This window comes from Desmodus rotundus, chromosome 2 (assembly GCF_022682495.2).
Source record: "Desmodus rotundus isolate HL8 chromosome 2, HLdesRot8A.1, whole genome shotgun sequence".
In the NCBI taxonomy this organism is placed as follows: Eukaryota; Metazoa; Chordata; class Mammalia; order Chiroptera; family Phyllostomidae; genus Desmodus; species Desmodus rotundus.
The window spans coordinates 189,570,500-189,595,861 of record NC_071388.1 but is presented as its reverse complement, the minus strand read 5'-3'; the positions used below and the strand labels follow the sequence as shown (position 1 = coordinate 189,595,861).

At 35.8% G+C, this 25,362-nt stretch overlaps 1 protein-coding gene across 3 annotated transcripts in view; it reads left to right on the top strand.

Moving 5' to 3' along the window:
- ERBB4 (erb-b2 receptor tyrosine kinase 4) overlaps nt 1–25,362 on the top strand; it is a 959,089-nt gene that overhangs the window by 499,658 nt on the left and 434,069 nt on the right. For all 3 annotated transcript variants that reach the window (XM_024563791.3, XM_024563792.3, XM_024563789.4), the window contains exon 3: nt 19,727–19,913. In XM_024563791.3, coding sequence (XP_024419559.2) covers nt 19,727–19,913 — 187 coding nt within the window. The remainder of the gene's footprint in view (nt 1–19,726; nt 19,914–25,362) is intronic.

Sequence of the window (25,362 nt, the reverse complement as noted above, 5' to 3'; positions counted from 1 at the left end):
ACATCCCTCATAGATTATGGGAAATTTGAAATATGTAATGCATGTAACTTAATGTAATAACTGTGTAATCTAAATTTAGTTAAAAATAGTGTTTTATACTTTGTCATATTCTAACTTCTCTTATATAGTTAAGATCACTACCAAAAATGGTGTGTTTCTAGTCTAAATGATTAACTTTATGTAACTTTGCCATATTATTGAATCAAAGATACAGAATAATAAGTTCTATGTGAAGTGATAACCTGTACATTTAACTAATGAATAAATTACTAAGGCAAACTGTTCTAATTTCAAGAAAACAATGCAATTAATTCCAGATCAGGCTAATTTCATTCCTTCTTGACTCTCCCTTTGACGGCATTGTGTTTATGGTTGTTATCGCCCGCAGAACACATTCAGCATACATATCATTCAGCTCTTTATCAGTTAGATCTACTTTTGATCCTTTCCTAGACTCATGTTCTTCACTGGTTTCTTAACAAAGCTAAATAGGCCATCGTTCGTGAGGTCTTGCTCATAAATTTTCAAGGTGTTGCTATTTCTTTGTTATTTTCCATATTATCTACCATGTTTATAAATGACAATCAAAACACTGTAAGGTGGAAATACTTGGGTTTTTCTCTGTATTATATCATAATTTGCTGATCTGTAACTTCAAAATTCTAAAATTCTTCATCTTTATCCCTTTCTATACATTTACATACCACCTTGTACCTCCAGCACAGCTGCTTTGGACTCACTGCAGTTCCCTATTATATGCCAAGCTTCTCAAGAGAAGGTTTTGGGTTTTAATCAGCTAGATATTTAAAAAAAAAAAAAAAAGCTTAGACCTGGCATTTAGCAAGCATTCATTAAATACTTACTTAATAAAGGAATAAGGAATGACTAAATTTTGAACAGACTCAATAAAAACATATTTAGAAGATGCATTCAAGCATTTGTCCTCTTAGAACCTTAAGTGTCAGATGTTGAGGGTTATGAATTAAATCTTCCTCCCATTTAATGATGCAATAAATATTTAATATTCACCACATTATATATAAAGTATAATCTAGACACCGTACAGGAGATTGCTATAAAAAAATATGATACAGAATTTGATCCCTGAAGCTCATGATGTAATATGTGAGGCAAATAAAATTATACAAACCTTGGATACCAATGACCCTAAGGTTCACTTTATCTCCATAATCACTCATTTGCTCTCTCTTTTCTGTCATAATGCAATACAATTCAAGATGACATGAAGCAAAAATGCATCCTGAAGCCTATGATTCCCTTAGAAAAAATGGGGTATTGGATTACTAAATAGCATTTTCAAAAAATTTAATGTCATACATTAAATTTTCAAGATACATTAACTTAAAAATAAACATTCAATGGTGTTTAAACACCTTTATAAAATAGCGTATTTTCTAACACTTTTAAAAACCTGCTTGTCTCATATCACTAAAAGTGGGTTTTATTTTTTCCATTTTACTTTTAAAAACAGATTTGATATTGAAAGAGTTTAAAAATTGAGATAATTTTAAAAGATGTGATGATAAAGATAAATATTTGCCCTTTATTCATTAAACATGACTAAATGTTTTTTAGATAGTAATAAAAGTAAACACATTTATATAACTTGTGTATAGAAACATGTAGAGAAACCAATGACATTCTTAATTACGTGATACACTCTGTGGAAGAGATTTTTCAACTTTCAATGTTACTAAAATTACAGAATCCAAATTCTGCTGTTGTCATTTCTACTGTGTGTTACTTTATTACTTAAAAAACTTATGTATATGGCAGTTTGATTGATTTTAGCTGTCTTACTTGCACTATCGTCTCTGAAGTAAAATAGAAAAGTATACCTGTTACTGTTCAGCTCCAGAGGGAAAACTCAACACCAGAGCATTTATTCAAATATGATTATTTCAGACAAATATTTTTGAAGAAAGCATATTTATATCATTATGGTAATTAAAGAAACTAATGGCAAGACAAATTATATTGGTCCTATATATCTATGAGTTATTGCCATTATTGTCATGATTTTAACTATTATTTGTAATAATTAAATAAGTTTAAAGAATACTATCTCCTTTTTCAAATAAGATATTTACTTTTTGTTACTATTATAGTGGAAATAGTAACAACTTTTCTGACAATTGTAATAGTTTGGCTTTTTTTTTTTTGGTAAAACACTATTATGCCAGAAATTGTAATTTTCTCAACAGAACCCTTGATGCACAAAATGTTTTCATACATTGTCCCTGTTGTCTTTGCCTCTGGCATGGCACGTCAGTGTCAATACGTCCTTTTGTAGTAATGCAGGAGCAATTATTAGGTCATCAGCCAATTAGCCACGGTCTTCTGTCTGTACAATATAGTTGACAATCTGTACCGTGGAATGTAATGGAGGAATCGTGGTACAATTGAACAAATCAAACTAGGCACATCTCTAAAAGAAAGGTAAGATAGGGATAATCATAAGTACATTTGATATTTTACATAGAAGCACCAAGCACAGAGATGACTCTATAGTAGGTGCTCATAAATGTAATTAGTTATAAGGTTGGAAGTAATGGCAGTAAGTGTAAGAACAGTAGTTGTCCTGTTGTGAATAACAGCAACAGAAGTTAATTTGAGCAGTGAAAAATATCCTTCTGCAGAAACATAATCCCCATGACCTAGTTTGTTTTATCTATCTTTTTGTACATCAACACTTTCTACAAGGGACTTGAGGTAACTGTGTCAGCTAAGCAGATCTTGGCATGAATTGTTTTATAAGTTTTATGTTCATGTGTCAGCAGCAGAGATTGCATCTGATACTAGGATCGGGGCCTGCTTAAGGAAATTAGTGTAGGATTAAAAGAGCAAGTTCTAGGAAAAGTAGGTGAAATATTTTCCTGTAGTGTAATTCAACAGTGTTAAATCAAATGTCACCTTTGTCATCATTTTGTTAATATCAGTTATTTTGTAAGATTCTTATAAGTTCATTAACTTAAAGCCTTGGTGCATTTTATAGTTTAACATAATTCCAAAATAACCTATTGAAATGTGGTGAATTGTTAAGATGTGTTTGAAAGTTAAATGTTATTCATATTGAAGGGTTTTATAAATTGTAGTTAAATGTAAGACACCAGTGCTGTGATAATGTTGAAGATGGTGAAGACAGTGATTGGAATGAGAATAAGTCAGTATCCATGTTCATTGCCTAGTAGTTGAGAAAGATATTGATGTCTCTGGGTAATGAGCACATCATGAATGTCAGAGCCACCCATGGAAATGTAACCCTCTGTTGTCAACAACTGCTAGAGCCTGGTGTGATTAATAAATCCATCCCCAAGAACGTGGTGGTGTTGATTCAGGAGAGAGAATCAATCACATGTCTTTGTTGGTTGACTTAAAGGGAATTCAATGAGTGAGAATAACTAAAAAGATTATCATAACCATCTGTGAAAAGTTAAGGGGAGAATGCTCATTCCATTCATTCCTATCAAGGAGACATTTAAAAATATATATTTAAACCAGTTTGGTTACTGAGTACAGCTTGGAGACTATAAAATATAATTTTTCCAGTATAAAAAACCTCAGAAAGAGAATAATACCACTTAAGGAAATAACTGATTTTGTCTGTTTGTTGTTTATAAATATAATGTTTGCCTTAATGTCCCTGTATTGCATTAAGCAAGCTTTTTAATAGTGAATGGAAGACAGAGTCAATGTAGAAAGCTTTGTTACTGCAAAATTAGGTTACAAAGTAGAAAAAAAAAAGAAAGAGAACAATGAATTTATGCACCCATCCACCATCCATACAGTCATCTCTGTCCACCTGTCTGTCTAGTTATCTATTTCTCTACCTGCTTATGTTTTTGAATATGCATGCTGATAAATTTAGGCTAAGAAAATTGATATTAATATAAGAATATTTATTTAAACCTTCATTTCACATATAAGTCTATGGATTATGTTAATAGTACTTTAGCAGACTTGTTAATTTTTACTACTTCTAGAATCCACCCCTCCCAAGGCATCTCTACAAACAATAAAATTAAACAGTTGCCGCAAATTAATAAGTGTGTACCAGGGTTTCTCAACCTCAGTACTATTGACATTTTGGATGTGTGAAGTCTATGTTGGGGGTGGGCGAGATCTGTCCTGTGCATGTGTGATGTGTAGTAACATTCCAGATCTCTGTCCACAGGATGCCAGTCCTTTTCAGAAGTGACCAATGTAAATGTCTCCAAATGTCCCCTGGGGAACCAAAGACCCCCAGGTGAAAAGCGCTGTTTTATAACATATAAAGGATATTGGAAACTTATATATATGTTTTATCTATCTTTTTGTACGCCAACACTTTCTAACTATGTCAGCTAAGCAGATCTTGGCATGAATTGTTTTATAAGTTTTATGTTCATGTGTCAGCAGCAGAGATTGCATCTGATACTAGGATCGGGGCCTGCTTAAGGAAATTAGTGTAGGATTAAAAGAGCAAGTTCTAGGAAAAGAAGGTGAAATATTTTCCTGTAGTGTAATTCAACAGTGTTAAATCAAATGTCACCTTTGTCATCATTTTGTTAATATCAGTTATTTTGTAAGATTCTTATAAGTTCATTAACTTAAAGCCTTGGTGCATTTTATAGTTTAACATAATTCCAAAATAATCTATTGAAATGTGGTGAATTGTTAAGATATATATACATATATATATACATATACCCACACACACACATGCATACATACATCAAATATATTTGATATATATATCAAATCACAGGTGCTCTTAAAAACATATAAAGCACACTGAAAATATATCAGACACATGGCACCTTCTATTCAGATATAACAGACATAAACATAAGGTCATTAAAAAGAATTTTCAAAGAAGAAAATGTCAGTTTAGCTTCAGATAACCCGAAGTTCATGTAGTATTTGGGAAAATTCTCTCCACAGACTTGTTCTTTATCCCTGTTAATGACATTTCTGTCTCACAAACTAAGAACTGCAGTCATTTCCTGTTTCCTTTTCTTCCTTAATTCCCATATCCAGTAAGTCACTGAAGTTTTTGTTATTCCACCTCAGACAGATGGTTTGAATCTCAACCCTGGCTGTTCTGTATTCGCTACCTTCATCTTCTATTGCCTGACAAATTTTCCCAAACTTTTCTGTCTCTACCAGTCTCTTATCACCCTACTTATTTTTTTTAACACTACAACCAGGCAGATAATTCTACAAAACAAGCCACAGCCGAATTTCCCTGTATACAGCACCATTAAATCCCTACTGCCTGAAAGATAAAAATCTGAATTTCTACATTATTTTTTTTTTCCATTTGAAGCTCCTATCATGCAGGTCTCATTTTTTATTCAAGACTCTCTTAAGATACTCTGCCAGTAGACATGTTATCTTCTCTGCCTAGACTGCACAAATGTGCCCTACTGACATATTCATTTCCTCAGTCTGAATAGAGAAGATTTTATAAAGAGGAATCCATGCAATCTGAAATTGATTGAGTCCTAAATTTCTGACATCAAATGATAAGATGAGAAGACATAAAGGGACACCTTTATGTGCTTCCTTGTTTTTTCCTCCTAATGACTTCTTTTTGTGACCTTTATATTGCAAATATAAGACAAATACTAGAAACTTCATAAAACAAATACATAGCTTAAAGAGTATTTAAAAGGGATGCACTCTTACAACTATCAATGTACCTCAAGAAATAGCACTTGGCTAGCTCTGCCAGAAACTCAGCTATATGCTGTATCCTAATCTTGAATGCTTTTGTCTACAAAAGTAACCATTGTCCTTAATTTTATAGAAATTGCTTTCTTTTTTCTTTTTTTAAAATTACTTTATTGTTGTTCAATTACAATTGTCTGCATTTTCTCCCCACCCCTCCCCCCACCCCATTCAAACCCACCTCCCTCCCCTGCCTCCACCCCCGCCTTGGTTTTGTCCATGTGTCCATTATAGTGGTTCCTGAAAACCCTTCTCCCCACTGTCCCCTCCCCCCTCCCCTCTGGCTATTGTTAGATTGTTCTTAATTTCAATGTCTCTGGTTATATTTTGTTTGCTTTTATCTTTTGTTGATTATATTCCAGTTAAAGGTGAGATTGTATGGTATTTGTCCCTCACCCCCTGGCTTATTTCACTTAGCATAATGCTCTCCAGTTCCATCCATGCTGTTGCAAAGGGTATAAGCTCTTTTCTCTCTGCTGCATAGCATTCCATTGTGTAAATGTACCAGAGTTTTTTGATCCACTCATTTTGCTGATGGCAGTTAGGTTGCTTCCAGCACTTGGCTATTGTAAATTGTGCTGCTATGAACATTGGGGTGCATAGGGTCTTTTGGGTTGGTGTTTCAGGGCTCTTAGGGTATAATCGCAGCAGTGGAATTGCTGGGCCAAAGGGCAGTTCCATTTTTAGTTTTCTGAAGAAATTCCATATTGTTTTGTATTATTTATAATTTTATAATAACAAAACAATGCATCCCCCAAACCATAGTTTTTTTGTAAAACTTTTTTTATTTTAATTTAAGAGTTATTTATAGATTCTTTCTCACTGCACCAATCCTTACAATTTATCCATTCAAGCTTAGGACAGTCTTCTGTAGAGTTTTCCTGAGCCTGCGTTTTGTTGACTGCTTACTCGTGTTAGAGTTTAACATGTGCCTCTGCCTTCTGTAGTTCCTCTGAATTGTTGGTTAGATCTAGAGACTTCATCATATTCAAACTCAATCCCTTTGGTGAAATTATGGGTGGTGGTGAGGGCAGCCAGAGGCATGGAGTGGACGGTGGTGGTTGAGAACTGTCAAGGGTCTGAGAGTGTCATCTTCAAACTAATGACATAGCCTGGCACTTGGCCTGTGAGAGACATGAGACTATGGCACAGCAGTCAGAGGGAGCTTCCTGTTTGAGCTTGTCACCTTGCCCCTGGGGAACTTTCCGCGGGGGGTGATTGGGAAGTGGGCACACGTGGTTATTGCACAGAAAACGGCTTTGTGTCACCATTGAAAGACTCTGAGTTTAGGAACTCCCCGTCTTCTAAAGAGGTCTGACAGAAAATGTACCCCCGTCCTGGAGGGAGAAATTATTATTACATCCCAATGTTGTTTGCCATGCACGCATCCATGAAAACGGTCCAGAGCAAAGGCTATGACGAGCAACGCAGGAACGCCACACTGAATTGTCTCTCGTCAGTTTTTCCCATTATTTGACCAGTCATTGATGTTGAACACCTAGATCTAGTAATTCATAAGTATCATTTAAAAATGATACTGCTCTAATTTTTAACATAAATTTTATTATTAGAAAAGCTTTAGCTATACAGGAATATTGTCAAATGCACAATACTCAAGTACAGGAGTATTTTCAATATGTGGAAATAGTTCTCATTCAGTTTCCTTTATTGTTAACATCTTATATTAGTAAGATTATTTTATTTGTTACTATTAATAAACCAATATTAAATAATACTCATTTAACTTTTTCTTATTTATTAGTAGGAACACCTTATAAAGATATGCTATATTTAATGTATTATTTGGTTACCCAATGATATAGATCATATAGAAAAAAGATAAATGTTTGATTATTTTCTTTTATATACTGGTTATTAAAAATGAACTTGTTCTATATTATTGTCAAAGGTGACCAATTAATTTAATTTAATATTATAAACTCAGAGATTAAAATATATCTTGTGGGACCCAATGATTTGTTATTGTTATCATTTTCATATTAAATTGCCCCATCGTTGGCCAGGAAGGGTCTCCTGCAATTGGCTTTTGAGCCCTTTTTTCATGTCCATAGTAATTTGTGATAGTTTCCTAGATATCTAATGAGATGTCTCAGGCTCATCTTGTACACTTATCACCTCAGACCCAGAATCTGAGATTTCAGCAACAAAAAAGAATATATTTCAAAGTACATTTCAAGAAAGCACATTTCCAAACCACAAGCTAGATGCTAGGTCCCTGGGTATTCAATAACCTAAAGCAAAGCATAACTTCTAACACATTTTACCGCTGGTTGAATGAATGAAACCAAAATAGCCAAACAACTCATGACATTTAGAAAATACATTGAAATCAATATATTTGTACCTTGTAAATAATATATAAGCTATTTTAGAAGGCACTATGTGATTTCCTCACTGTAGAATTCCTATAACAGAAAAAATGGTGGCAAATGTTTGAAGATGAAGTTGTTTACTTCAGTCCGCTGCACAGACACTCACACGGAGACACGTACACAAGTGCCTCCCCTGCTAAGATGCTACGTCCGAAAATGCATATTCTCTCTCAGGGATGGAAGCGACCAATGTGTGACAGTAAGTGGAATACCTGTACACAAGAGGAAGAGATGTTTAATACATGAAATTCTGAGATAAAAATTATGCTTAGATAAACAAAGATATGAGAGAAAGCTTTCAAGACACTGCATATTATTTTTGGCTGATCTTTTGATCTTAGTGCCATTCTTGCCATTAGACTAAGATTGGAAGTGATGAGAGTAGTCAGTCAGCACCATGGAAGTGGAGACCACGTCTGTTTTGTGCACCTCTGGACCTCCAGCGTCGAGAGCACTGCTTCTTACAGAGTAGGTGGACAATAAACATTTGTGGAGTAATCGGGTGGATGGATGGACAACCAGATAAGTCAGAAACACAGAGACTTAATGGCTTTTTTGTGGAATGGAAGGCAAGTGAATATTTACTAAATACCTACTATGTACCAGTTACTTTTAGGTATTAATTTATCTAGTTTCTAGATTTAAAAAATAGCTGTCTTTCATTTTCTTATACAAAAAATTTTATTAAGAAAGTACAAGTTCATGTGTGTGGTGGGTACTGGAAGTATGGAGGGGATCTTTTATAAAGTGCACCTGAACTAATAATAATAATAAAAACAAATCACAGGTTTAGCCAAGTACTGTCATAGGTCTTACAGTTAAGAAGTAGTTCTCCAAACTGAAATAACATGTTTTTTCTACCCACATTCTCGATGGTCCTGGAAGTAGTACTCACCCCTTCTACATTTAGATTGGTTATTTTTCATCTTTACATTGTACGTTCATGTATAGAATCTCACTTGATTCATTCTGCTTATCCATCTGAACAGACCTCTAGTATATTGGCACATCCAAGAATGCTATTTTAAACTTTTAGGTTTATGTCTTAATAAACATTTTAACATAATTAGAATTTAGAGATATCAGAATCATGCTAATTTTGACAAATATCCTGAATTAACTAATATTTTTATCATAAAGAGAACTTAGAGTACATTATTCTCAAGTAACAATTTTAGACTCTATATCAATGCATGTTACTTTCAGCAGGGAGGAATTTTTACCGATTTTTGAAGTAAATATCTAAAATGGTTGGTATCGTGAACCCTGGAATAAGACAGATGTTTGTTTTTTAATATAGCTTCCTTCACTTTTTTCTCAGTGACTTTGATCAAATTATTTCATTTTAGTCACTTCGCCTATTAAATAAAGAAAATGATACTGAAATCAAAGAAATAATTTGTCTAGAAAATTATATGGCATATAAAAATTATTTGATACCAAAAACTGTAAATAATTATAACTTGATATAATCATTTTGAATAGTAAATAGACACAGAAATTTGTGACTTGCATAAAGATATTTAAATATGAAAAGCATTTTAATACCTAGTCTCCAAAACTCTGATTCCAATTTATGTTATATCTGTATCGCTGACTATATCCACAGGTAGCTATAGAATATCTGCTATATTTATTTGACTGGAATATTAAGAGCATCATAGGTGACGTAAGACCTCATCACTGGAGGAAATGACTCAAACAAGTACTTATTCTTTATAAGTTAATTAGGTCTTTTGTTTTCTGTTCCTATGCCCAAATATTTACACTGATATTATAGTGTATTTTGGCAGTCCTGTCAAATCCAATCCTGATACTTTGGCTCTATTCTTTCTGAAATTACTCTTTTCATTTAAAAATAACAACAGACTAGTCACAAAAACAGTCACCTCTAACTTCTGAATCCTCAAAGGTCATATCCCATATGCTTTCCAAAAGAGGCAGCTGTTGTCATACATCATTTCATGGAGGACCATTTTCCTTCTTTAAATTTTAAGAGGGGAAAACACATTAATAAAATATCTCACACTCACAACTGTCACTCTCTAGCGTAAATTAAAATGGTACCAAGCAGCTTTCTCGGCTTCACTTTGTGACATACAGTTGTTCACTTAGAAAGAGGGCAATGCAGTTTCGTGTGTGCTGTGGAACAGAGGCAGCATGTTGGACAAGAGTAAAGATTCAGGATTCACAGAAACAAGAGCAACCACTACTTCCCAAAACAGCCCCGGGAATTTGGGACCTTAGTATCTCCATTTTACAGAAGACGAAATGCAGGCACAGAAAGATCGATGATGTTCTTGATACAGTGTTGCTAATTGCTAGAATGTGAAGTCAGGCCGTGTATTAGTTTGCTAGGATTGTACGGCAAACTGAGTGGCTTAAACAGAAGTTTATTTCCTCTCAATACTGGAGGCTAGAAGTTTGCGTTCAAACGGTCAGCAGGGTTGGTTTCTTCGGAAGCCTTTCTCAGCGGCTTGGAGGTGACTGTCTTCTCCTTAAGTCACTTCACGTCATCTTCCCTACATGTGTGCCTGTCCTAATTTCTTTGTCTTTTAAGGACATCAGTCATATTGGATGATGGACACACTGAGGGCCTCATTTTAATTTAATCACCTTTTTAAAGACTTTTCTCTAAAAATAGTTACATTTTAAGATACTGGGCATTATGACTTCAACATATGAATTCTGAGGGGTCATAAATCAGTCCATAACAGGCAGATTGACTGGAGTCCACACATGCATGCACTGTGGAACATCAATTGTTTAATTAATTAATTTTAATAGTATATGTGTATTTGTTTGCCTATAGTTTATTGCTCCTAAACTCTATAAGCTATTTGCAAATATTGGTGTAATTGTATTAACAATATAATGAAATTAATCACTTTTTAATGATCTTCAACTCTTAAGCATTTAGCAGGAATGTGTCCTATTTTGCAGAAGAGAAATTTAAGTTAAATAACCTATGGCAGGTCAGTAATTAGTGGAGGCAAGAGTCAAACTAAGACCTCTCGGAGTGCGGCACCCAAATTGGATCACTGGGCTGCATTGCCCGGCCCAGTTTCTCTTTGAAGAAAAACACTTACCGGCTGTGCAATGTAAACAAAACTGCAATGCTTTGATTCATGCGCAGCTGCGACCTGCATGAAAGTGCTGACAGCTAATCATTTTTAAGCTCTGTCTATAGCTAATCAAAATATAAATCAAAAATCTCCAAATATTCTTCCTCTCTTGCAATATAGTGTATTTCATTCCACTTAAATTTAATTCTCAAAATTATTAGGGTTTAATATGTATAATTTCTGGGAAAAATAAATTCAATATCATATTTTAAATTGTTATAAAAAAGTGTTAAAATGTCTATGTGGAAATTAGGTTTAAAAATGTGATACTACCTGTATAAACACATGGAAATATATATTTAATAGAGACGATGGAGTTTTGCAGTACATTTTTATAACATAGACATATGTAATTGACATTTGTATATGATTATGTAAATCAGTCCATAGAAGTTCTCAATGTAATTTGTGTAACCTAAGTCTAGTGTAACAGGTCTATGATACAGGGATATACCTGAGATAAGGTCAGGAGATGAAAGCCCATTTGGGACTGTAGACCTGAAGGGTGACTATTAAGGATCTCTTTGGCCAGCTAAGAAAGATACAGAGGACAAAGGCAAAGATGATCACTCTGAGACAGGTGAGTTAAGGAGCCCTCTTCTCAGTAGAAGTAAGGTATATCCTGCCCGGAAGTCACGGGTTGGGAGCTGGCTGAGTGCCAGTGAGGAAGGAACGGCCTGTGCGTTCTGAGAAAGAAAGGACTGCAGCAGCAGTAGCAGCCCAGAGACTGGCTCGCAGGCACTGAGGGTGAGAGGTCTGGCTGGGAAGAACTGGATGGGATTCTGTGCCCATGCAGCCTTATTTCATGCTGTGGGGAATGAGCATGGATTCAACTCTGCCACAGTCGGGTACATGACATTTCACATGACTCTATTGTTCCAAATCTAATTCGAACAGACTTTGAGTCTCTGCCTGCTAGAGTGGCCAAATCATGGGAGTTTTAAGGAAAATGAGAAGACTGAAAGTGACATTCCAAACCATCACATTTGGAGGTTTCATATGTGAATGAGATATATAGTCAGTCACTTTCTCTCTGTACATGCAGCAGGAATATGTAATGATTGCTAAATGTTTACTAATTGTTTCTGATCAGTTGCTTAATATCATACCATAGTTATGAATGTTCTCTTCTTTAGAAATTCCTAGATTTTCTGTAAGGGGCAGAGAGAAAATTATTTGCCTAGGAAACCCTAATGGAAAGCCTTTGATAGGTTACAATTTGCAACAACATTTGTCACTGTCAGAGGACACAGAAATCCTGCAGTCATTACCAGCAAGACGGGCTTTCCTCCCTGCCACCCCACCCCCACACTGCCCTGCTCCTTACTCTTCTCTGTGCTACGACAGATCGTTTAATTTCAAGTCGATGGCTCCTAGTATCATTATTATATTTGTGGATGTCTTGACTGATGGAATATATTAGTATTATTTGCAGATGATATATAATTGGGTATGAGTACATAGAACACTGGAGTAGAATTTAAGAATTCAGAACTGTTTTGTCTTGCTGCCAAAGGTCTTAAGAAATGTAAAGAGGTACGATTTCGAATGATGCTGATATTAAAGAAAAATATCCAACAAACAGATTTGATGCATAATCTGAATAGGAGAAAATCTAGAAACTGGAGTTTTACTCACTTAGCTAATTGCTTTTAGTGCACACAAAACTGTTCCTAACACTGATGAGGCATTCAGGAATTGCGAGGTACTGCATGCAAACAGTTAAACATCAGGGCACTTGACGGGACGTAGAAGGACCTACTTACTACCGACACTAAGGACAACATTAGAGAAAACAACTAAAATAAGAGCATAAAGGAACTGTGTCAAATACAAAAAATAAGTTATTAGTTGTGAAAAGAAATAGAGATTTAAAAACAATACTGATTTTGTTTTTCTGAAATGATGTGGAGGTAAATGGAAAGCTCACTGAGGCAAGGCAATCTTTCCAATCTTTGATTGAATAGCACCCATCGGAAATCCTAGGAAGTTTATAACAGCAGACGTCACACTTTTTCTTAAAATATATGAGAGTAATGCTTATAAATGACCTTTAGAACCCCCTGTGTGTTTTTCTTAGGTTGATGGGTAATATGGTATGGAAAGTTGGTGAAATCTATCTTCTTTTGCCATTTCTTTTGATTTCCGTCATCAAATACCAAGAGCGAAACCAATTGTCCCTTGGCTTATAAAAGTGTTGAAGCATTTAAGGTCTTAATGATCTTCAGTTGTATTCACTCTTTGAACAGAGCAGATGCAGAAGCGAACATTGACAGTGGACATCAATCAGTCATAGTCAGCGAAAGCTTGCACCACAAGGAGAGAGATATCTTTAGCTGCGTATTCACACTTTGGTTGACAAAATAGGCAGTTTTCTGGGACTGAAACTTGCTGGGCAGAACCCGAGTAGGGTTTTCTCTGTGCTGGGGCAGCAGTCTGGTGGCGTCTACATTTCATGGAAAATACTATCTCCAAAGACCTTGAGCATAGCTTTTACTTTTCAATTACGTCCCATTCAGCAGCCGTTGCAGAATGTTTGTTCAGTGCTGGAGCCGGTAGGAAAGGCTGTAACATACACTGAAAACATATAGGGAACCAGTTCTTTAATTTAGGTTTAAATTGCAACTGGAAGAGGCAAGATAGAAACCTACCAAAGTTACGTAACAAAGAAATTAAAAGCAACCGTTCTAACGTAACGATTTTATAATTGGTTTTGTTTTTAAGTCTGATTCTCCACAGAGAGTTCATCTTGGCTATTATCAGAGCTAGTATTCCCAGTAGCTAGCATATATTGAACACATACTGTTTGACAGACACTTTTATTATCTCTTCTAATCCTCATGAAACCTGTAAAATAGAGGCATTGCTCTTTGTTATTTTTTACAGACGAAGAAACCGAGGCTTAGTAAGAATAAACGACTCGCTGACCCCAAAGCTGGGGATAGGGAGCTTGAAGGCTGGGTTTTGAGTTCCGCTCTGCCTGGCATTTGAGCCTACATAGTATACTGCTACACTTTCCTTCGAGAAGTCCTTTTATTTAAGAGTTGCTTTTATGTTCATAAAAAGTTCCGAGATACTTAAAAAGATTGTGCTACTGAGATTACGATGCCTGAAAGGAAAGGGACAATGGGTAACTGACATGATTGTGTGATCTTAACAGGCATTGTAAAAGTTAATTGCCACTTTTAGGTGTCTTTTGCCTTTTACCAGGACTGCTTAGTGAGCTGCCAATATTAACATATAACCATGTCGTGGACTTGTTTTTAAGAGGGCATTAAATCGTTTATTGAGGACTCATGATAATAGATGCTATACAGGCTTCTTTCCCTCTGCAATTTTACCTGGTACCATAATTCAATTTAGATATATTGCCTAGGATGTGCCAACAATCATTAATAACCAAATACACTTTTAATGGTGAACTCCAGGTCACAGCATAGTAACTGACACTTCACCTACACCAAGGTTGCTGAAGACAATGGCGTCTGCACCCAAGCGGGTTGTAAGTGAACTTCAAATGGGACCTAGCATCACCCTGAAGGAATTCCAACTTCACACTGATGGCTTCAGAGTAGACTAACTCTACACAGCACATTTTAAAAAGATACATTTGTCAGAGTCATGATCAGACTATTATATCTTTTCAGCATTAAACTGAAAGTAATCCAACCGTTACTGTTTCCTGCGATTTTATTTACAATCAGTATGCATTGTAGCTCATGTTATATGCCAAGGAGTTTCTTGTTGAGATATTTCAAGGTATTTGTTCACAGAAAGGCATTAAGAGTACCTGAAAGGCTGTGACGATGAAAAACAGAAAACTTGGGAGATGGAAATCAAGGCATAACTTGTTGCTTTTAAATATACAAATTTTACATTTATCCTCTATAATTCTTTAAAAATCTTTGACTCTGTGAGCCCCTCCAGCATAAAACATTAAAGCAATTAATCTTGGGTTGATAGATTCGCTGTTATCTTTTTTCCCTTATTATTTACATTATTTGTCTGGGCAGGAGAAAAGGATATATGGGATAAAGTGAATAGGGTCTTCACCATGATTATCATCAAATAATTCACTATGGGTGAATTACATATTGCCTGCTAACAGTGGCTTTGTTCAAAGTGGGCTAAACATATGCATCCTCAGCATTAACATATAATGATGTCCAGAGTTCACATAGCTAAAGGATCGTTGTTAGGCTAATGTTTAAATTGCATACACTGTTTTGCAAGACCTGAGAATAACAAGCAGAATGTACAATAAAAGAGACTCATTTTGAATACCAGAATCTCAGTTATAATAAACAATTCCTCCAGTCCCTGAATCTCAACAAAGAAGTAATTCTTGCTTTAACCTGAGCTTTTTATAAAACCAACAAAAATTTTTCTAAGAAAAATTTAATGGATACTCTCTAATTAGAAATACATACATTTTACAATGTAGTTTAAATATAAGTACGTTAAATAATGTGTGAATGCAAAGATCCTCTTATTTATGGATTACTTCCTCTCGTAAACAGAGCCACTTGGAACTTCCTCTTCAATGTAGAGTTGATCCTCCTCTGTGTTCAGCATCATTCTTGCTCCATACCTATAATGCTTCTGATACTAGAGCCCTGATTATTTGCTGGCTATTTTTGGGCCTCATGTGTGGTCCAAAATCCATGCCAGGTGGAACACCTTTATCTGTTCAAAGCTAGAAAGATTTCATCCCCTAACAAACTGTAAAATTGCTATTGACTTTACTTCTTTGCTCATAAGCCTCTTTATTTTTCTCACCTGAGTGTGCTTCACCTGTGTTTTTTTTCTGCCAACACCATTTATGTATTCCTTCATCACATGATAAGCCAATGAATCCGTGCCACTTTTGATAAGAAGAATCACTTCCTAAGTGGAATTAGATTAATGGCAAGCCTCTTAGAAATTATGATAGATATTAAGACATATTTTAGACAATGGATCGATTGGTAATACATCCTCCATCCCCAACATTTATCTTAGTGCCGTCATTGCAACCTAAAGCACTGGATAATTGTTGTACATAAATGGAAGGGTAAACTATTTTCACAATGAATGAAATGATTTTAGTCTTTAGACCAAATGATGTTACAAAGTGTTTTATCTCTCTACAAAGAATTTAAAAGCATAACAGTGCTAAGAATTCAAAGGGATAACAATTCAACCATTTAAAGGACTTGGAGGGCTCAAAGGCTGGATTATTCCAGGCAGGTGTAATTTCGGACAAACTGTGGTAAACAAACAATGCATGCCATCACGACTTTTACCCCTTCTTTTAAATTCCCCTAGCACTCATCTCTTCAATCCAAAGCGCACAGTATCTGAGATTGCTCATAGTGACTCAGAATTCCCAGTCTGGTGCCAGACACAAGTAGTTTCATATGTTCCATGCCTCCCCGTCTCCACCTTTGCTCCATCAGGGTTCTATTCTTCCAGGTGTTTAGTGGTAGCGTGCTCACTCTTAAGACTGGTGGGAACGTATAAATGTGGGCCTCCATATTTATGTCTTATTACTTATTATAAATCAATCAGTATTAAATAAAATATTTTATCTTCCAGTTTGGCAGATATATCTCTATACCAACTGGAGGGCAGGTAAAATGTTAGAATTTTTTAGACTTCTCAAGAATATTGCGTCATACAGAGAGAGAGACTCTGACCCTTAGGTCATCCTCTAACCAATTGCGTCCTGCACTGTCAGAGGCCGTGCAACACAATTGAATGCACACTCTAGCCCACAGACCTGAACCCCATGCAATCACCCCCCAAACATGGGCCCCTGGACCATTCCTCCTTCCTAGGTGCGTGGACACTGGGGGCAGAGCCTACTGTCTGGGGGACAGAACTGGGAGAGATGATATCACCAGCCTGGATGAGGGCTCAGGGCTATTTGGAAATGGAGGTCTAGGATCACAGCAGTTCAGAGCATGGTCTAGAAAAATGAGTGCTGACTCCAGATGGGCGCTGCTCTTGACTCCACAGAGTCTGCCTCGTGGTGAAGGTGTGGCCAGAACAGCCAGAGTGCTGAGCAAATATTTGTTGGTTTCTTATGTGTGTACCAGGGCTACTGTGGTCACATGGGGCACATGGTAAACAAATCGACATCCTAGCCCTTGTAGAACTTATATTTGGGGACAGATGGACTGTAAATACTAAATGTAATGAATACACAAACTGTATCGTGCATTAGCATGTGAGAAGTATTGTAGAAACAGTAAGAGTTAGAGCACATGGAAGGGGGAGGGCGTGTTGGCCTCAACTGAGAAGTTGAGGTTTGTGCAAACACTTGAAGGCTGTGAGGAGATTAGCCAAGAAGATAAGGACGGCAAGAGAAACTTAAGCCTTTAAGAGTATGGTGAGCACCTGGGGATGGGACCACTGTTGTCAGGTTGGAGGAAGATCAAAGAGACCAACTAAACTGGCATAGAATGAGCAAGGTGGAGAGTTAAAAAGAGAAGTCAGAAAAACCCAGACTGATGGCCACATCACACAGTGCAGCACTATCCAATGGAAATATGATGACAGCCATAAAAACATAAATTTAATTTTTCCATAGCCACCCTTAAAAAAATGCAAAGGAATGTGCTGTTAACTTTAGTAATATATTTTACAACTCAATATATCCAAAATGTAATTTCAATATTTAATCTTTGCTAACAAGAGTGTTTTTTGCATTTGCAACACATCTCTCAATCTGGACTAGCTACACTTCGAGTGCTTAATAGGCAAACACGGCTAGTGCGTACTGCACGGGGCAAACCAGATAGAGGTTCTGACTCTTCATTGAAGACCTTTGTGTTACTCTGAGTGACTTGGGACACGTTTCAGGGTTTTAAGGATTTAAGTGTCATGATTTGATTTATGTTTTAAACACCAGGGGGAGCCTTAATGGAGAAAACACCATAAGGGATCTCACCTAAGTGGAACCTAATCAACAAAACAAACAAGCAAGCAAAATAGAACCAGGGACATTGAAATTAAGAACAAACTGACAGTACCCAGAGGGGAGGTGGGAGAGGATAAAGGGTGGGGGGAAGAGGAGGGTTTTCGGGAACTTATATAAAGGACACATGGACAAAACCAAAGGGGAGTAGGATTGAGGGTGGGAGGTGGTGATGGCTGGGGTGGGGGAAAAATGGAGACAACTATACTTAAACAATAAAAAATGTAAAAAAATAATAAATTTACCCATCTTTAATAACTGCCCCCCCCCTGAATAAGAGTAGAAATAGAGAGATTTATTGCAGTAAACTTAATGAGTAGTGACAGTGGCGCAGGGGACCATCGCAGTGGCTGACATTAAGAAATGGTGGAAATCCTAATCACTTTAAATATGGAGCAAATGGGAAGGATTGCATTGGGTGTGTGGGAGGAGAGGCAACAATGATCTCAAGATGTTGGCAGACAACGGAGATAAAAGAGGCTGCTGGAGGGATCGTGGAAGAAAGATGCCTGGTCATTTTGGGATAGGAAAGTATGAGAAATGAATTAGGCATTGAAGGGGAGATGGGAGGAAGAAAGGCTGGCCATGAGTCTAGAGTTTAAGAGAGAGTTTGGAGGTAACAGTTTGGAGACTCTCATCCTTGAAACTGAATGAGATCACCTAGCGTGTAAAAGTGGAGAGAGAAGAGAGTACCAGGGACGGAGCCCTGGGGCATCTGAGGTGCGATTGACATTGGAATAACATAAAATATTTTAGTAATTTTTCAGTTTATTTAATGTTTTTAAAAATGTAACACATGCTCATAACTGTCATTATGATCATGTTCTTTTTTTACTGAATAGCTACACCTTTTAATGAATCCTAAACTTTATTTTTGTGACTTTTTTGCTTCAAAATGTCTCACAAACCTTCAATTCATTAACTCATAGCTGACTACATTAAAATAGACAGTAACAATAAAAACGTGCTCATAATCAAATTCGTGGCCACAATGTCTATAACGCATGTTTTTACGTGTTCCCCAGCGATGCATAAGACGGCTCTTCTCTGAGAGCTGTAGTGATGGATTGTGGGACAGATTTCAAATTAGCAGTTTGAAATCTGTCCCACAATTTACAAACAGATACAGCTTTGTTTTATTTGTGATAAGCTTACTAATTTGCATGTTTTATGTAAAGTTTGATTGATGGTTATGTGTTCTTACTCATTTAAGCCTGTCAAAAAATGATATCTTTATGCCTTGAATTATATTCAGATCTTAGGTATGAAGAATGCTTCATAAAACAAAATCTATTATTTTATTATAGGCACACTCATGACTTTAAAAATATAAACCTCATATTTCAAATGAGATTTTAACTCTTTGTGATCTTGTATTATCAAGGCAATTGTTTATAATATAATGTGGAAATGGGTATAATATTAAACTGAAAAATATAATTAAAGGATGGCATGCATTTACTGACAAGTAATCCTTAAGATTTTAACAGAGGCATTTGTTTGTATCTTTTCAGTCTATTCGAGAAGTCACAGGCTACGTGTTAGTGGCCCTTAATCAGTTTCGTTACCTGCCTCTGGAGAACTTACGCATTATTCGTGGGACAAAACTTTACGAGGATCGATATGCCCTGGCAATATTTTTAAACTACAGAAAAGATGGCAACTTTGGACTTCAAGAGCTTGGACTGAAGAACTTGACAGGTAAGGAAAGTATATAAAATAGCAAGTATTCTGTCATTATCAATATAACATTATAGACACGTGTGTCTGTGTGTGGGGGGGTTACTTGGTATGTGTTATGTTGAGGAACACAGTATTTAAATATCTTCTGTTTATTCACTTTATGGGAAATTATGCCCTCCGATTTCCTTGTTTCACTTACAGAGAGGCTGAGGGGTACCTTAATACTGTTATCTCAGCTGAACAGAAGTACACTGTGCAGGAAATGCTCAGTGACTGAAAGTGAGATAGGAAGCAGGTTTAAGAATGCTGTGTTCAGTGGTCTCAGGGGGACGGTGGACCATATCATCGAATCTCTACAGAGCTGCAACTCCCACTCGATAAAGCTCGGTAAATACACAAGTCGTTAGATCTAGTATTTTGCACAATTCTTTATTTTTGGAAAAACATACCTAATTTATCAAGTCAGTTTTGATTTCTCTTGTTTAGTAACTCACTAAATGCCACTTGTACTTCTTTCTCAGAATTTTTTAATACCATTGATGATGTTTTTCCCTCTAAGACTGGAGATAGGTGATTGCTAACAATTTAGGATTATCATCTTGCTCCCAAACCACTGTGTAGAAATTTGTTTTGTAAACTGGTCCTTGCAATCCCGCTGACATCTTATTGGTTCATATAGTTCATAGTTCATAATGGCTATGGTGGAAGGCTTTTTGTTACAAAGTTTCTAATCATGAATCATGCCATGTGTGCCTGTAATCAAAATGTGCTAATTAGCAATTACTCATCATCCCACAGTGGGAAAAAGGAGTTTAAGGTCTAAATTATTCTAAATGAGTATCTATATGTTTTGCATTAACAATGTAGTGTTTTATGGGTATTTGGGTTCACTTACTGGTAATATTTGTTGATATTAAAAAATGAAATACTTTGGAGATATTACCTTAACATATTAAGTAACAAAATTATCAACATCATCATCATCAGGCTATTGAAATAGTTTGTTTCTTTCATTTATAATGAATATAAAATATATCATTTTAAGTTAGAAGTAGCTTCATAGTTAGCCAGACATGAGAAGTGAAATTGGGATATTGTGGATGAAGAAAGAAATATTGATTATCTTACTTATTTTGGACATGATTACTACAGAATTGATGATATAATGGTAAATATGAACTGTTCTGAATTTATAGATTCCTTCATCAATATTTTTATATCTTACTAGAGAGCAGGACTTTTGATTAAATCACTACTTGCATGAAAATGATAGGAGAAAGAACTTGGAAATGGAATAGGTAAAGAAAAATTGAATGACTGAAATTAGGAATCTAAAAATAATATGTCCAGTTAAAATTGCATAGGAATTATTGAGTTTTCTTCATAATTTTTCTATGGTTACAGCAAAGAAGCAATGAACTTTTTTTTTGAAATTTTATAATACTTTATATTATTTTATAATATGTGATAATTGTAGACTGTTTTTATACAGAACATTAGTCTTTAAGAGTTCCTATTTATTTCCACATTTAACATCATTCTATTAAAATATTAAAAGAGTTATTTAATCAAAATTATGCCACATTTAAACATATTGTATCTACTGAGCTTAAACCATGTGTTACTTATGACTGTGAGTCATTTAACTTGTGTAATACCAAAATATGTCACCTTAAAAACTATTTCCTACTCTTCCAGAAAGCCTTACAATATTTTCTTGTGCAGTAGTAGAAATGGCCGATTAGTAAATGACTAGAAGAATGAGTTGTTTAAGAAAAAAATGTGTACTTGTTCAAGACTTATGATTTCTTTTTTGTATATAAATTTAAATGCAATAAAATGAATGGCAGAAAATGTAGACAATTTGGAAAATTCCCAGATACATTAATATATTTACTAGGTGGTTGACAATGACAGGAAACATCATTCTGTGAGAGAGTCTAGAATCACTGACTGCTCTTTAGGTAATAGGATCAATAGTGTAACTTCGATTTTGAAAATCAGAAGTTATACAGTAACATGATTTGTGTTAATATGTGGGAATATATGAGGAAGGGCAAGAGAAACCTAACTGTCACATAAAGAGGAATTGGGGATTCTGTTTGCTCTATAAGCAATACCTTAAAGAGCTAAGTGTTGTAAGTCACCTGGTTAAAGTAACAAGCAAACGTGGCAATTTAATTCAGATCAGATTGTGTTTGTGTTTTGGAAATATATTTGGTTTATGTTGTTTGTTTATGTGTTATAAAACATGAGCTATGAAATTAAAAAAATAATCTTATATTAATACAGGACTACAGGTCTTCTCCTAACTCTAGATTTACCTTGTGCAATATGAAGCAAAATAGAAAGCTTGCTGAGTACTCAAATACCATACTGATTACTGTCCTAGTGAATTACATTTTTAACTCAGTTCTTAGAGGACCAGGAGCATAAGCATCTCCTAGGTGCTTGTTAGAAATGGAAATTCTTGGGCCTCACCTGACACTCAATGGATGAGTAAATGGGGTGGAGCCCATCAACATGTGTTTTGAGAATTCCTTCAATGATTCTGATGACTGCTGAAGTTTGAGGAACACTGATGTAATGAATAATAGATATGTTACCAAGAAATGGTAGCAAAATATATAGTTAACTTCTTCACTTGGCCCAGGTAATTTTCATTCACTGAGCTTCTGGAGAGGAGGGAAGGGGTGGAAACAGTGGATAGGTATAAAAGAGCTTAGGAATGAACAAGTAGTTGGGAATAAACTTCCTTCTGTATCATCATTTTGCCTAATAACAACTTTTCATGATGATAAACCATTACCAACACTAATAATTCCTGGTGAATTTTCTTTCTTAAGCAAAGTTTTATTGTTAAGTGTGTTCAATGAGAAAAACTAATACAAGTCATGGGAATGTGAATTGCCTTATAATAAATAATTTGTTTTCCCTACAATCTTTTTTTGCTGTGTTGACCTTAGAACAGTATGCCTTTACCACAATGTATCTGCTACCTGCAAACTCTGTCTTTGTGTAAAATATGTGTTTGGTTGATACGAGGACTCTCATATATGAGGGTTATGGGCGGGGGTCACTTATACATACGAATTAACTTCTACCTTACACCGTTTTATCAATTAGCTTGAGCTCACCCGAAGCTATCCCTTGGACTGTAGACATTATTATAGTTCTTACGTATTTCCACTGTGGTTGTATCCAAAGATCAGAAACACACTTAAACATTTTTTTCTAGCTTAACAGAAAAACTTATTCGCCTACTGCCATTCATATTTTCCTGGTCCATTATGGTTAAGCTAGGTAGAGTGGAGGGGAGACAGGTCTCTAGACTCAGGATAGGCTGAAAGGGAGTGAGGAACTCTTCTTGGCAATTTCTATGTGCCCTGCTACACCAGGTCATTCCTTTCTGGTCGGGGGAGAGGCCACTTACCATCAGTGAGTCCGTTCCGGCCTGTGACCCTCCTGAGGTCATTGGAAGTGATACTCCTGCTTTAGAGGAGTTCAGAACTGGATAGAAATCCATTACTTCCTCTATAAAGGTGTGTTTCTTATTAATCACTACCAGTGATGATATTTGGCTAATTTTTTAAATAAGCTCCTGTTTAATTAAACATTTTTATTCAAAGTCCAAACCAACATTTAATAATTTAAACCCTAAGCCGAGGAGCTTCTACTTATTTAGTCACCTGTCTGGCTGAAATCTAAAGGTTGTTTCATTATATGGGGCATAAAAATCACTATTATTTTCTGACTTCTAGAATTTAAAAATTATAACAGGTGTTGGTAATGGTGGATAACATTATACAATTTCATCTATATATTATATAATAGACAGGAAACAATTTTTGAGATATACCAAAGTTCATATCTATTCTACTATTTGTATCTCATTTATAATGATGATAACCTAGGTACAAATTTATACAGTACCTTTTAAAGTGTAAGTTTCCCAAAGCCCCTTCAACATTATTTAGTAATGGTCAAAGAAATGACCTAATATGGACAGGCCACTTGTAATTGACTCACTGTATTTCAAAAAGTATAAATTTGGAATCAGAAAATTCTCTATTCAGCTGGAAGATCACTACTTACAGTCTTTTTCTTTTCTTCTTCAAAATGGAAAATTCCACCTCCCAGTGTTGTTATAGCATTCATGGAATAAGGCAGAGAACTTGCCAACCACGGCCCCTTTCACATAGAGGATGTTCAGGGAAGCTCAGTTTTCTTTCTCTGTATTGTTTGGTTTTAGCTTTCCTTTGCGTTGACACGCCAGCAAAACAGTTGCCCATGCTTCCGAGTATTCAAGTGGTTCCTGTTGCTTCATTGAGACTTTGAAACGTGACTTGTGTAGACAAAAAGGTGCTCCAGATCTCATCCTCTCTACTGCTTTGAAACGGCTTCGTGTATAAGATCTGGTCTCTAGCAGTGAAAAGCCTGAGGCTTGTCTTTGCCTCCTCTCAGTACGATTGCCGCCCTCCATACTCCACAGCACTGCTCCCATCCTTCAGCGGCTCAGGCCAAGCACCTGTTGCTCCAGCCCTTCACTTCAAATCTCTATCATCACGTTTCATCCGGCATTGGCTCTGACATTTGTCTTGACCTAAATAAGAGACATGCTCATATCTGAGCTCTTCTTCTGACATTAGAGTTGCTAAGCATTCTTCAGATGCTCTGTGAAAGGTCTTAGTAACGTTTGAGTGGGTTCAACTAGCCTAGTTCAGATGGGTGTTAAATACGACGTTTGACAATGGTGCTCCTAATATGCACGTTAGAAGAGCCACTCAGCATATGGTGATTGCTGCAGAAAAAAGTGATTCCAAGAATACTCTTAGCTTTAGAATAAATTGCTTAGAAAATGATTTGGTCAAAACTAACCTATACTGAAAATCATTTGAGTCAGGTAGAATCCACGAAGTGTGATACATTTTTATGGATCAGGTCCACAATTTCTCAAAAATGATACTCTAAAAAATGTTTGTAAAGAACATTATTTGCTCATCATGCCCAATGATGTATGCTAACAAAAAAAAATGGAAACCATAAAGGCCATAAGCAATGCATTTATGTGTTTAGGCAAAACAGAAATATGTTTGAAAGGAAATGTTACAAATATGGGATCAGATAGGATGGCCATTTCAGCAAATTTCCAGGATGTGTTCTCAGCTATAGAGAATTGATTAATGAATTTATAAAACTGAACGAATGTAAAATGGGAATTTCTTCTTCTTGTACCAAAGCTCAGAGAGGAGAAATAAGCCATGTTACTGCAGAAATAAGATAGAGGATGGTGGATTTATAGGGGATAGAACCATTCCTTCTCTTCCAGCTAACGTGTTTTATGTCATGAGTAATAACGTAATCTACCCCAGCCATAAAAAGCAGCCCCCTTGATTTATCCCCTCTTCAAGGATCCTGAAGGGGTCCCATTCTTTGTACAACATCCTTTTTAATCCTGACAGCATCC